The sequence below is a fragment of the Halichoeres trimaculatus genome, unplaced genomic scaffold (assembly GCF_033239565.1).
Source record: "Halichoeres trimaculatus isolate MK-OKI-2021-1 unplaced genomic scaffold, fHalTri1.1 fHalTri1_scaffold_8, whole genome shotgun sequence".
NCBI lineage: Eukaryota > Metazoa > Chordata > Actinopteri > Labriformes > Labridae > Halichoeres > Halichoeres trimaculatus.
Window position 1 is genome coordinate 19,657,078 of NW_027437186.1, and position 13,432 is coordinate 19,670,509.

The 13,432-nt window shown below is 41.3% G+C and overlaps 1 protein-coding gene across 4 annotated transcripts in view; it reads right to left on the reverse strand.

The window, feature by feature from the left end:
- Positions 1-900: 900 nt before the first annotated feature.
- The window catches only part of ugp2b (UDP-glucose pyrophosphorylase 2b), a 46,863-nt gene continuing 34,331 nt past the window's right edge, over positions 901-13,432 (reverse strand). For 2 of the 4 annotated variants that reach the window (XM_074676426.1, XM_074676425.1), the window contains 6 exons: positions 10,799-10,932; positions 8,840-9,137; positions 8,421-8,618; positions 5,425-5,667; positions 5,075-5,179; positions 903-2,655 (listed from right to left, as the gene is read on the reverse strand). In XM_074676426.1, the coding sequence (XP_074532527.1) occupies positions 2,548-2,655; positions 5,075-5,179; positions 5,425-5,667; positions 8,421-8,618; positions 8,840-9,137; positions 10,799-10,932 (1,086 nt within the window). In that variant the 3' untranslated portion in view covers positions 903-2,547. Of the gene's footprint in view, positions 2,656-5,074; positions 5,180-5,424; positions 5,668-8,420; positions 8,619-8,839; positions 9,138-10,798; positions 10,933-13,432 lie in introns of all 4 variants that reach the window. The other 2 variants (XM_074676424.1, XM_074676427.1) reach the window with 2 other exon arrangements.

Consider the following 13,432-nt stretch of genomic DNA (forward strand, 5'->3'; position numbering starts at 1 on the left):
CCTAACAGTAACCCTAACCCTAACAGTAACGCTAACCCTAACCCTAAAAGTAACCCTAAACCTAATAGTAACCCTAACCCTAACAGTAACCCTAACAGTAACCCTAACCCTAACAGTAACCCTAACAGTAACCCTAAACCTAACAGTAACCCTAACCCTAACAGTAACCCTACCAGTAGCCCTAACCCTAACCCTAACATTAACCCTAACCCTAACAGTAACCCTAACCCTAACCCTTACAGTAACCCTAACCCTTACAGTAACCCTAACCCTAACAGTAACCCTAACCCTAACAGTAACCCTAGCCCTAACAGTAACCCTAACCCTTACAGTAACCCTAACCCTAACAGTAACCCTAACCCTAACAGTAACCCTTACCCTAACAGTAACCCTAACCCTAACCCTAACAGTAACCCTAACCCTAACAGTAACCCTAACCCTAACCCTAACCCTAACAGTAACCCTAACCCTAACAGTAACCCTAACCCTAACAGTAACCCTAACCCTAACCCTAACAGTAACTCTAACCCTAATAGTAACCCTAACCCTAACAGTAACCCTAACCCTTACCCTAAAAGTAACCCTAACCCTAACAGTAACTCTAACCCTAACCCTAGGTGTCAGGTTTTGGTGAATACTGCTTTCTCCTGGAATGGGTCTGCATTATCACTACAATACAACAACACTTATAAAAACCCCTTCCAGATTTATTTTCAGGAAACAAACTTTTTGGTATTAGATTAAAAAATCAAATATGATGATTCTATGATATGATTAACAAAATAACTAAAATGCCAAGATCTGCCCAAAGTTTGTGTTGTACATTTATTGTAAAGGCAAAATAAAATCCATGACCTGTCGCTCCATTTTACAAAACTGAAAACCAGCGTAGGATAATTCAAAAACAGGCCCAACAGAACAGTCATGTTATGCAGTTCCTGCTACATACTACATTTACATGTAGTATGTGGTAGGCGGTTTGGAAAAAAGCCAATGACTACTAAATAAGGACAAGACATGGGACAGAAGGCAAAAAAAACTACAAATATCACAGGAAACTACAACCAAGATACTAAAGATGGGGGACTCAAAAACAAAACAAAACATTGATAATACCGGGCAGACTGTTGGTTGATTGTTGATGTCCAAAGAACAGAAAAACAGCAGGCACATTTATTTTCATATTGCACTTTATTCAGTTCTGAGCAGACAGAACTGGGCTGGGCTGAGACCTCATCGCTGTCACAGATCAACACTTATTGCTTTCAGGCATCCACATGTCAGACCCATCTCAGGTACTCACACTTAAACTCTGTGTACAATTTACAATGTGTCTCCTGCCTGAATCTGTGTATGTGTTTGTGTGTGAGTGAATGTGTGTTGAAACCAATTCTGCACAAAGTTAAGCACCTCCTTGGTTTGTGAGCACAGTTAACACTGAGTGATAGGATGGACAGAGAGGACAAGAGACAGTTATAACTGGGATGGACGCATGAGGTTTCATACAACAGTAAGGTCACAATGTGAGCAAACAAACTGGATAAAAACAAAACTAATGCACACAACCAATAGCTTTCATTACTTAGACCACAAGTAGAGGCTCCACTATGCTTTTCCAGTCATGCCAGAATATGGGTTAAAATGGCCTTCATTCAGAAAATTCACAAAGGGGTCCTGGTCAGAAGGCAGAGGCAGAGGTGGCTCAGGCATCACATGGGTAAAATATATATTTTTTTCTTCTGGCACAAACTCTGGGATACTGGAGTTGTAAACAACCCCTGTAGAAACATACTCCACTTTGTTTACTGTGGATGTCAATTTCGCTGTGGAAGAATTTCACCATTTGGTAACCAGCACACATCTTCATGGTTCCACAAATTCATTAAATACTGTTGCTGATGAGAAAAACTCCAGCCTCAGTAAGAAATTGAGCATATTATGGATCGTAGTAGCACATTATTTAAGTGATTTCCTTCTGTTCAATGTGTGCTCGACATAACCGATTCAAACTCTTCCATTATTTAAGAAATCATTCATCTATATTTCTATGTATGTACACTATGTGATTGTACTCATGGTGCTATATAAGAGCACACTGAGGACGAACATGATTTTAAAATCAAGTATGTTCTGAAACACTTAGCCCCAAAAGAATCCCTGTAAATATGGTCTGTCTGATGACTGTGCCCTGGTCTATGTTGCGTGTATTCACGGTTGACTTCTTTGATAAAGAAACAAAAGATAAATATCTACTCATGGGTACAGGTCAGCTGAAAGTGATAGCTATGTATGGCTCATTCTTAATACTCTTACATGTTTAATCATATAACTAACAGCCAGTAGAGGGCAGTATACCCCAGCTCTCCACACACAAAGCCCCAAGGGATAAAACACTTCCTTTCACTATCTGCAAGTGTCAGAGAAACATGACAAACAGGTCACACATGGAACAAAGCCAAATGGCAAGGATGTGTGTGTGTGTGTGTGTGTGTGTGTGTGTGTGTGTGTGTGTGTGTGTGTGTGTGTGTGTGTGTTTTTATAAAGGCGTTAGTGGTCCATGATGCGAAGGTTGCCAGATACAATTTTGTTTTCCAGCATGGAGCCTGCCGGAATATCAATCCGATCCCCGTGGTTGGCGATGATGATGACAGTGCCCTACAAGGAGGAAGAGCAATGAGGTTGGTTTATGTTTGTCAGAGAGAAAGGACGAGAGGAAGACACTTTCACACCAGAATTTAATTAAAGCTATAAATCAACAGCAGCCTCCTGCCAGCAGGGCCACTGACTTACAAAGACTTCTACACATTGTGTCCTTGCTGAAACTGGAAATCAGAAATAGAAAATAACTCACGACATTTACTGAGGACACTGCTGAGAAAATCTGTTCTTTTACTCTCACTAAAATGTTAATTCTAATTTATCAGTGGGTGACATCTCAGGTGTCCTTCAAGTCAAAGTGAAGGGAAAAGACAGAAAAGAGAGAAAAATCTTTCATATGATAAACAAGACGTTAAATGAGTAAAGTGGTTTTAAAACAGACCTCATTTCTGTCTTTCTTTCTATCTTTTCTTTTCTCTTAGGATCCATATACACAACAACGGTTTAAGGGTGAAACGCAAAAGTTTTGTTGCGTTTCAGCCTCCTGTTTACAGGGAAATGGCGTTTTAGCCAACCTAAAACGCAAACTTTTGAAAACAGCCTCCAGAGTGGAATTTTTCGGAAACGCTGCCGACATCGTTGCGGTGTAAACACTAAGCTGGCAATTTGACATCACGCTCCACTTTGTGCAAGCACATACACACATCAAGGCAGAGTACTGTGTTGTGCTTGTGTTGCTCAATCCGCTGAATCTGCTGACCATCTGCATCTGTTGCTCCAGTTCTGCCCTCAGGTGTTCGCCAATACCAGACTGTATAAAACATCACGTAGTCTCACCAACATCACCCGTCTGTTTCTGAAACTGTAAATGAAGCACATCGGCTATAGTGGCCATATTGGTAGTGGCAAGGGCTTCGGGTACAGCCATAGGGCACCTATCAGTCACGTGACCCTCAGCTGTGCCTCTTATTGGGGGAGCTTGCGATCTTAATATCCTCTTAGAGTTAGAAAAATATTCTCCCCCCCGTACAGTGAGTGGCGATAATAAAATTAGCGACTCAGACAGGAGACGTTTTTTGAACCAGGCTGTAAATTGGTTAATTTCTGCTTTGAAAATGGCTTTTTTTTGGCTTGGTGTGTATGTGACTTCAGCTACTTCCGGAGCCAGCCTCAAGCGATCACTTGAGAAACAGCAGATTTTAGCACTTCCGCATTGTCTCATATTCTTAGGCCGAAGGTTGCTGCTTGGCCAATACACTTGGGCCCAATCCCAAACCGCCCCCTACTCACTCTCCCTACACACTAACCCTCCGTTTGCACGTTTTCGCGGAGGGTCCGCCACATAGAGGGCCGTCCCAAACCATGTAGTGTGGAGGGGGAGTGGACTATTCAGCCCTTAAACAGGAGGAAACAACAAGTGTCACATGTGTAAAATATGTTCCCCACACCTCTATCACACTAACCGAAACTCACAAGAAGCGTGGTTTAAAAAGATTAAACGAAACAAGCAAATCTTACTCTATGCTGATGTTTGATTTGATCATGAAGCCCTGGCACCTAAAATGTGAGCAGTTTGCAGTATTAATTCATTTGTTCAATTGGAAATGTCAGATGGTGATTGCATTGAAAGACATGTGGGATCACTTCAAATTATTAAAAGTATAATATAGCTCCTTTCATTGTAATGGCTTCTGATTTTAGGATTGTAAAGAGAAAGAAAAAACGAGACAGACGGTGCGGCTCCAAACAGGGAATGATTCTCATTTCACACATACAGTAGGCATGGGAGCAGGTATCTGCCCTATCCCAATGAAATCCACGTGTTTCACTGTTATCTCTTTGTCAATCTAAGCTTATTTTGGAAACATACAGCTCTTATCAACCCTGGACAGCGATATAGTGACTCGCAATCAGTGCCTCAGCGAAACATCCATACACAGGGAGCGTCTTTCTGTCTCCATGGCGACGAGGTTTTCCGTGTTCCGGTGAAGTGAAGAGGGCCTCCCATACCTGCCGGTAATGTTTATACCCTCCCCCTTCAATTAAAGTGCCCTCCACAGCCGGGAGTGTGACTTCATTTGAAGAGACACTCGGTAGCGAAGGGGTATTGTGTAGGGGGTGGTTTGGGATTGAGCCATGATGATCGGTTCAACTCTACTTCAGCAGAGAGCTCCCTAAAGCGGCTTCTGGACAAAATAGCTATAGCGCCATCTGCAGGCCTGGCATGTTTACTACAGCGTTTTCAATCCCTCTGCGTTTCCATGTAAATGCAGATTTGTTTTTTTTACTGCCTTTTTTGATGAACCGTTGTGTAATCTGGGCCTTAGTATTCCAATGAACAAGTGTAAAGGAAAACCATGTCACACTCTCTCAGGATTTAACTAAATCTCAGCCTACTTTATTACAACCTATTGCTGCTTTGTTTCAGGTTTTCATTAATTATGAAGTGAAACTTGATTTGAGAAAACATATTTACCTTCAAAGAAACATTTTTCCCAAGGGTAACATCTCCAGACACAGTCAGGTGGTCAAGCTCCAGCATGTCAGGGATGCTCTCAAAGCGAGTCAGATACTCCTGAACCTGAACACAGAGCAACACAGGAGGCACAGGAGACATCTTTATTTTGTAGTTTTTCTACCCAACCTCTATGAGATGATGTCAGAATCAGAATGGAGATCAGATGGAGATCATGTCATTAATCCTCATGGTATGCAAAAGGGAAATGTTTTTAGCAGTGTCACTTTTTACACTGAGCAAAAGATAGTGCTCAAAAAAGTACCCCTGAGTCAGCACTGTGCTCCTTACTCATACATCATTACAGATACCTTTGTGAAGGAGCTGCCCAGTTTCACATGCGGCGTTGTTGGGAACTCTCTCTTGGGGCTCATGGTGAGTGAGCCGGCCTCCAGGCTATAGAGGTTGGACATGACCAGCAGCAGGTCTGACGTGGTCTTGACGGGCAGGAAGCGGCTGCGAGGTACATTGATGCCCAGGGCATTGTCGAAGCATTTGATGGCAGCGCCGACAGCCGTCTCTAATTGGATGACGTTCTGACCGCCGTCAAGCGTCTGATGGCAGGAAAACACATAACAGAGATGTTTTATTATTGAACAGGTTTAAAGTCAATTTCCAAATTAAACATCTCAATCATGCAGGAAAATGATAAACACTGTTTAAAATACTTGTTTTCTCTTGAGATGATGCAGTATTGCATCATTTGGAAGAATGTTCAATTTTCATGCACATATGCAGGACATTTTGGACATGCTGCATGGCTGTGGTGGCTGCAATGTCTCTATATTGGTTCAAGTCCACTCTGAAATTTCAACTGCATGGGCTGCCTTGAAAGTCATACACTGTTGCTCTGAGGCTGACTCCTGACAAATCTGGGAAACACATAATCTTTTCTCTGGTGCCACCAAACTTTAGATTTGCCCAAACTTTTTTTAGCTTCAAAGTGCTGCTAGCCTGCCTCAAGCCTCTTCAAGTTAAAGTGATAATATTTTCTGAAAGCAGCTGTAATTAGACTCCTACAGGTTTCACAGGACCACAGTGATATAACGAGTAATATCAGGTCACAGGTCACAGGTATGACTGTCAGAGGCTGTTATGTAATGTTCACCCCATCATGTAGGCTTTTATCTTAAGTGCCTCCCTGAAACAGAAGTGTGCGCAGCTGTAACTGCAGAGAGCTCTAGCATTGTACAACAGGAACAGATCTCTTTGACTCTGCAGGTTTAGTGGTGCACTCTTACTAAATGGAACCACACACTTACGTAAAACTCTCAGATATCACAGGTTATGTAACACCTGCTATGTCACAGTGTGTGATTCTGTAGCTCAGGGCTGGTAAATTAAATCTATAAGCCAAGAAAAGCAATAATCAAGCACAAGTCCAGGGTTCAGCAGTGAATTCATCACGCTGGTGGCAGATTTGCATACCCTGAGGCAGTGCTCCTCCACTGCAGGGGGGAGCAGAGGCAGAGCGGCGAGCCTCTGAGTGAGGACAACTGAAATAACATCAAGTCACATCAAATCAGAGCTTTTTGCTGCAGTGCTTTTAAAAAGGTTCTCTATTACAGAGAGCAAGGGTGGGAAATAAAGTTTAAAAATGGAGCCTGAGTATGAGGCTTGTACAAACATTGTTAATCCATACCGGAGAAAAAGAACAGTTTAAACATTTCTTTCATGTGGATTTCAGTCGCTCAATTTCTGTTGCCTTGTTTCCTTTCCATGCATTGAACAGCTCTTTTCCACAAGCCACAGTTTGATGTACCCATGGAAGTGGAATGTTTGTGAGTACAACCTTAATGTTTATCACTCTCCCTCTTCACAGCTAAAACTAGAGCCCAAGAAGAGCAGGTGAGTCACAAGAAAGGAGAGGTGACCCGGAAAATGAATGGAGGGTAGATCTGCTTTTTAAAACTATTTTTCTTTGTTCAAGACAACTTTTCACTGGATACAAAAGCGACGAGGTCATGTATTCATTTATGATTACATAGAGCTACTGTCTGAAACGTGTCGACAAATAAACTTTGTAAACTCATTTTGCACTGTAGTTTACTACCAGGATATATTACTCGTTACTCACAGCCTCTGAAAATGTCCATAACTTGTCATTTTTATGAATCCTGGTTATGTCCAAACTGTGGTCATCTATCAAGCAGAGCAAACATAACCTCACTCTGCTGTGTCTGCTATTACTACAAAATACATCCAAGGAATTTTTTTCTTCATAGAAAAAGTACAGATCTCACATGTTTTCTAGTGTTCACAAATTTACTTCAGTCTGTAATTTTTAAAGACTTTTCTGAAATGTTAACGACAGATTCAGGCTCTTTCACACTGTCTCTATGGTCAATACTCTCAAATGCAGGGATCTCAAACTCCTACCCTGGAGGGCCGAGAGGCTGCAGGTTTTCTTTCAAACAAAAAACTCCACCAGCTGATTTCACTAATTAGTCCCTGCTCTCTGCTTGAAGGAGAGGTAATCAGTGAAATCAGCTGGTGGAGTTTTTTGTTGGAAAGAAAACCTGCAGCCTCTCGGCCCTCCAGGGTAGAAGTTGGAGAACCCTGCCCTAAATCGTCCAGTACTAGCGCCACACTCTACTTCCTGTCTGTCTTTTTTTCTGATTTTAGAATAAACTGTACAAGGTGGAAAAAAAATGTTCAAGGCTTAAAGGGATAGTTCAGTTTTTTTGAAGTAGGGTTGTATGAGCTCTACGTGACCACTAAGGACAAAAAATATTTTATGTAGCGTACTCTTAAACTGTGGTATTACTTTTTGATTTTAGTTCTTGTAGGCAGAGAAAATAGCCTTTGAATTTGGTACCGTCTCTCCCTGTTAGCGTCTATTTCCTCGTCACCAGCGATTACAGTTTGTGTCTTACTGAGGGAGAGGAGACAACTTTCTACTGTATCTAATGTCCTTAGTGGTCACATAGAGCTCATACAACCCCACTTCAAAAAAACTGAACTGTCCCTTTAATGTTTTTTGGGGTAAACATAATCACTACCCTACATTTTATAATGATTTAATATGGCCTCTGAACTCAAAAGAAATTAAATACAATCTTAATATTTATTGTACAGATAATCATAAACCTGAGTGAAAAGGTAAATAGATGAATTGTTTGGTTACCATGAAGTGGAATGATTACTTTGGCTCCTCATTGGTTTAACTATTTTTTTTATGCAACTACACACGCATAGCACTGTGTGGGTAAAGAGAGCTGATAAATCCATGCTCTGTGAGGTTGTTACAATCAGTGCCATGTTCTCTGGACCCCTCGAGTGTATTTTTGGACCCGTCTTCACTCACCTTGGGGTTGACTATAATCTCCAGGTCCATTGCCTTTTGCTCCTGCAGCCTCTTGATTGCAGCCAATGAGAGCCACAGGTTGTTGGTGTTGAAGATCTTAAACTTGGAGACGGATTTGAATTCATCCACGTGGGCCTTGGGGACCTGTGCGATCTCCAGCAGACGCAGTTTTCCTTCATACTGGATCAGTGTGCCACCCTGGAAACCAGAGTTGAATGTTCTAAAATACATTTGTTTTGTGGAATGGTAGACAATTTTCCTTTATTTTTTTACTTCATATTTGAAGAGCTGTACTAATTTCCTATGAGACTGCAACAAAAACACTCCACTAAAGACTAAAACTGAAAAAATATTAAGGATCTGAGCTAATATTGGGACTGTACAATCAAAAACCAACTGTTGTCCTAAATAAATCATACCTTGACATCTGCTCGTGTCTTATCCGTCACCTCCATAATAAACTCACAGCGCTTGCCATTAGGCTGGCTGACCAGGTGGTGCAGGATGTGGAGGTCCACAGTGGCTCCCAGGTTATCAATGTTGGAAACAAAGATGTACTCTTTGCCCTGTGCGATCAGCTGGTCCAACAGGCCTGAGTTGTAGAAGCTGGCGTAAATGTCTCCGTGCCCTGGAGGGTACCAGCCTTCTGCGCTCTGCCCAGTCATACTCAAGCTTGCGGACACGGGGAGGAGGGACTCTTTGTTGATGCGAGGGTACCTGGGCAGAAGGAAAATATTTTACAGTAAGATCAACCATCACACTACAGAGATTTTCAGTTTATAGTCAGGGCGAGTAAATGATCTGAAGATTGTGAAGTTACTTGCTGATTATTGAAAACAACGGAAAAGATGACAGATCAAATAGTTAGCAAAACTTTTCAAATGTGTGCTCTCCAAAACCAATAGTAAAGTCACCTCACTGTGCATGAAAGCAGCACAGAGAGACAATAGAAATCTGAGGTGAAGCCAACAAACTCAACGAGAGTGCATTCCAGGTACCATGTAAATTTCTTCTCTCTTCTCATTTCAGGACTTCAGACAAATCTGTCAGGTGCTACGTTTTCAACCATTCCCAAGAAGGTAGATGAGGCATCAAGCCAAAGAGCCAAAGTCACCCTCGCTTACTGCATTAAACTGATCAAAGCCTTTCTAAGGAGGATCTACGTCAGCCTCAGTAACTGTGGTTTTGGCAGTTAGAGGATATTTCAGAGTGCAGATGAGCTGGTCAGGTAAGGGGGAGCCGCACAGTCGAGGCATTTTTAATTGCGGTTTCATTCCAACCAAGCGCTCTGTGAAGAACTTTCAGATGAGTGGTTCTAATATGTTATCACAGACTTCAAAGGTTTGACATCATCCGTGACCCAAAGCCACAAAAAATCTTTGATCCAAGTGAGGAAAAACAAAGTGTTCTGTATCTGAGGATGTACTGGGTGTTACATTATGTAAAAGCCGGGTTAGATTTGGGTTGGAAAAAACATCCTCCTGTTTCTCATTCACACACTCATCATTTAGTGTAGCTATCAAAGTGTTACTGTAAAAGGTCTCACAAGTCAAATTGAGACATATCAAATGACTTTAATTTCTTAAATCTGGTTCAAACATCTCGAGGATCCACTGGAACTCAGATTTGGGCAATAAAATAATACAGCTAGCTTTGTGAGCTAAAGTGAGCTAGGAATGCTTCTAAAATTAACTTCAGTTTTAGGATGTGTGCAGGAGTTGCGCAGCCTTAAATCCTTGAATGGGAATGTTATTTCTCCACTCTGCTCATAAGTCTGGCAGGTAACCAATGTAAATCATTTGACTATTAGAGAATGAAAGTTGCTGGCCTTGTTTGGGATCTGTCTGGTGGATACAGAATATTTCTCTCCCTCCTATAAATGGATCATCAGATTGTGAGATAAGCAGGGAGGTGAATTGATTATACATGAATTACTCTCACAACCCAGACCACAAAACTCTACGTTTCTATTGATTGATGTTTCAGCTGTTTGACCACGGTCTCTCTGCTGACATGACGTCCAGGAGATACATAAATTTTCCTTTCAGCACTGCTCCGCTGCTGCTGCTGTCCCAAACTAGCTCGTGCTGTCCTTCTCTGGCCCATGTAACTTACAGGTGCTCTGAATAATTCAAAGAAACCATAAAAAGCAAGTTCCACTTGACGTCGAACTGGAGGCACACATACATTCATTATTAATGGCTTTCTCTTTACATCACCTGAACACTTCCTGTCTTCTTGTCTTTTCAAACAGCAACACAAAACAGGCTGCTCGGATACTAAAAACCATCAGTTTGTTTTTAAAGACAGTGTTGAGTTTGTGTGATTGTCTGTGTCAACTCCAGACAGACAAACATTTGCTCAGTCTGTTGTCTCACCTGCTCTGGTTGAAAGTGTGTATCTTGACACGGTGGTGTGTGTACTTCTGCAGAATCTTCTTTGTGTCTTCATCTGTGTTGAAAGAGTTCATGAGGACCAGGGGCACATCTGTATTGTACGTCTTGTTCAGGTGCTGCAGGGCACAAAGAAGCAGGGAACAAATTTGATGAACAGGCTTTGCATTGTTTCTTTCATCATCATTAAAGATAATCCGTACATTGAAAACTAATTGATGATTATCACATCTAATGAACAAATGAGCTTTTGATTATTTTGGCTGTTGCGTTCACGAGTCTTATTTCTATTCAAATTAAAGTAAAAGCTGTAGCAGATGGACAGGGTGACATTTACAGGTGAAGGATTAAATACAAGAAGCAAAGTAACAGCCAAGAAGCGTTTGTTTTTAACAAGATAAGAGAAAACTGAAGTGTATGAGGAAGGAAGGTGAGGAATGAAAAATGATTCAGTTAAAGGAAATTGACGTCAGTATATTTCTAAACTAAGATTAATGTGGTTGTTTTACTTCCTGTAAACTGACACTGATACCTCATGTGCAAGGGTTCAAGAGTTGGTTAGCGGTATGACTGTTTAACTTCTTACTCGAAGTACGAGTTCATCTATCACTTGCCACACCTTTCTGAGGAACCCTTTGGAGTGGAGCTCTGTAAACTTATCTTTCAACTGTCAAATATTTAATAAAAGATACACTTCAACTAATCTTTAAGCTCATTTAACGGCCAGGTATGCCCTAGCCTTTCTAATATATAAAATATTAGTAAGAAGCAACAAGCATTATAGTACTCAGGTCAGTGTTTTGTCAGCTCTGATGCTCAGTTATTCAGATGCTTAGTGCTTAAGAAAGCAAGGGAATCATTGTAGGTTACAGTTCTGCTGTGAAAAACTAAAGTGATACTAACACAACTCTTTGAATATGATGAAGAAAAGTTAATTTCTGTCACTTAACAGCGAACAGAACATGAATAAAATAAACTAAAACAGGTTTATGATGTTCGTCAGGCTCTTACCATGCTAGAGTTATGTGTAACACATGAAGTGTAATGTTTCCTGTTATAAAAGTAGTGACGAATGTGAAAGCAGAAAAAAATAGAAATGCAGAGAAAGGGTTAAGAGTCTTGTGGATAACAAAGTCTCCTAAAGGTTTGCTATATTTATTCACTTGTTAAGCCAAATCTTCTTTCTTATCTTGTTTTGAGAATGAACCTTTTCTCATCACAGTTGAAAAGCTTTGCCTGTGCAGCCAGAAAAAAATAAAAGATTTGGAAATAATTTTTTCCTGAATTATTTTCCCCTAAAAATACTCATTTAAAAGCATGAAAAGTAAAACATCACAGTAATGAAAAAACCACATTATAAATTTTCTCAGTTCTTGAGACATCTAGACTCAAAATCTTTCTGTATATTTTAGACACGCTAGCAAAAGTGTTTTATGCCACAGAGTAAAACCAACACCATTGGGCTGCACCATTAGACTTGCTTAAATGAACAGATGTGGTAATCCAACGGTCTCTCAGGGTGGGAGCAGTGAACTCTTCAGCAGCCAGGTGGCGCCTTTTCGGCTAATCTGTCAAGTCCTATGCTTCTGCTCAGAGTGAGAATGTCCAGGTATCTGTAGCGAAACGATTTCACCTCAGTATGGCAGGCTGGAGAGGGCTACGGATATGGGTGTGAGTGAGTCTGTGTGTGTGTGTGTGTGTGTAGGATCCATTTTAAGTTTTTCTAAATAGACTGATTGAGTCAGGAGGTAATCTGACCAGAACTGAGCAGAAAATGTGGAGCAGCAGCTCGGACACACAGAGAGCAGTGTGTCAGGAGGAGAGGAGCGTCCCATGAGGAGGTTATGAAACTCAAACACAAGGTAGCCACACCTCCACTGCACAAGCCCAGTTACACAGAACTGCACACACGCACACGCACACACACACACACACACACACACACACACACACACACACACACACACACACACACACACACACACACACACACACACACACACACACACACACACACACACACAGACACATCATCTGGCTCAAACATCTTAAGAGAAACTTCATTCAGTGAATCCATCTTTGAAACTTCTCAGAAAAATGTGTTCTTATAAGTGATGCTGACAAACACAATGAAGAAGATACTCACAGGGAATGCTCTTTAATACCATGTCTCGCTGCAAGATCAGGCACTAGTAATCTAGTAGTAGTTTAGTAATCACACACACACACTTACACACACACACGTTAAGACACACTCCTCTCCTCCAGCACACAGCCTCCTCTGTTTCCCTGCCAACCCCCAAAGACCTGCCCGCCTGCACACCAACAGATCCTCTTTCACTCCAGCTCCCCCAAGATATCACACTGAAAGCCTTTCAAAAGACCTTCAGCTGTTGGAAAAAAAGAAACACATGCCGTGCTTCCAGATACACAAAGTACTGTGGTAGAATCATTTGTTTGCAACATCGTCATGTGTTTTTAATTATCTATTCACAAAATGTCAGACTGTGGGTTTGTTTTTTCCTCAATTCCTCTGATAAACTAAAACTTCTGTCCTTTTTAAAATCCTGCTGTAATAAATCAAAGTCTGAACTCTTCTCCTGAGAGTGAGAGAACTTA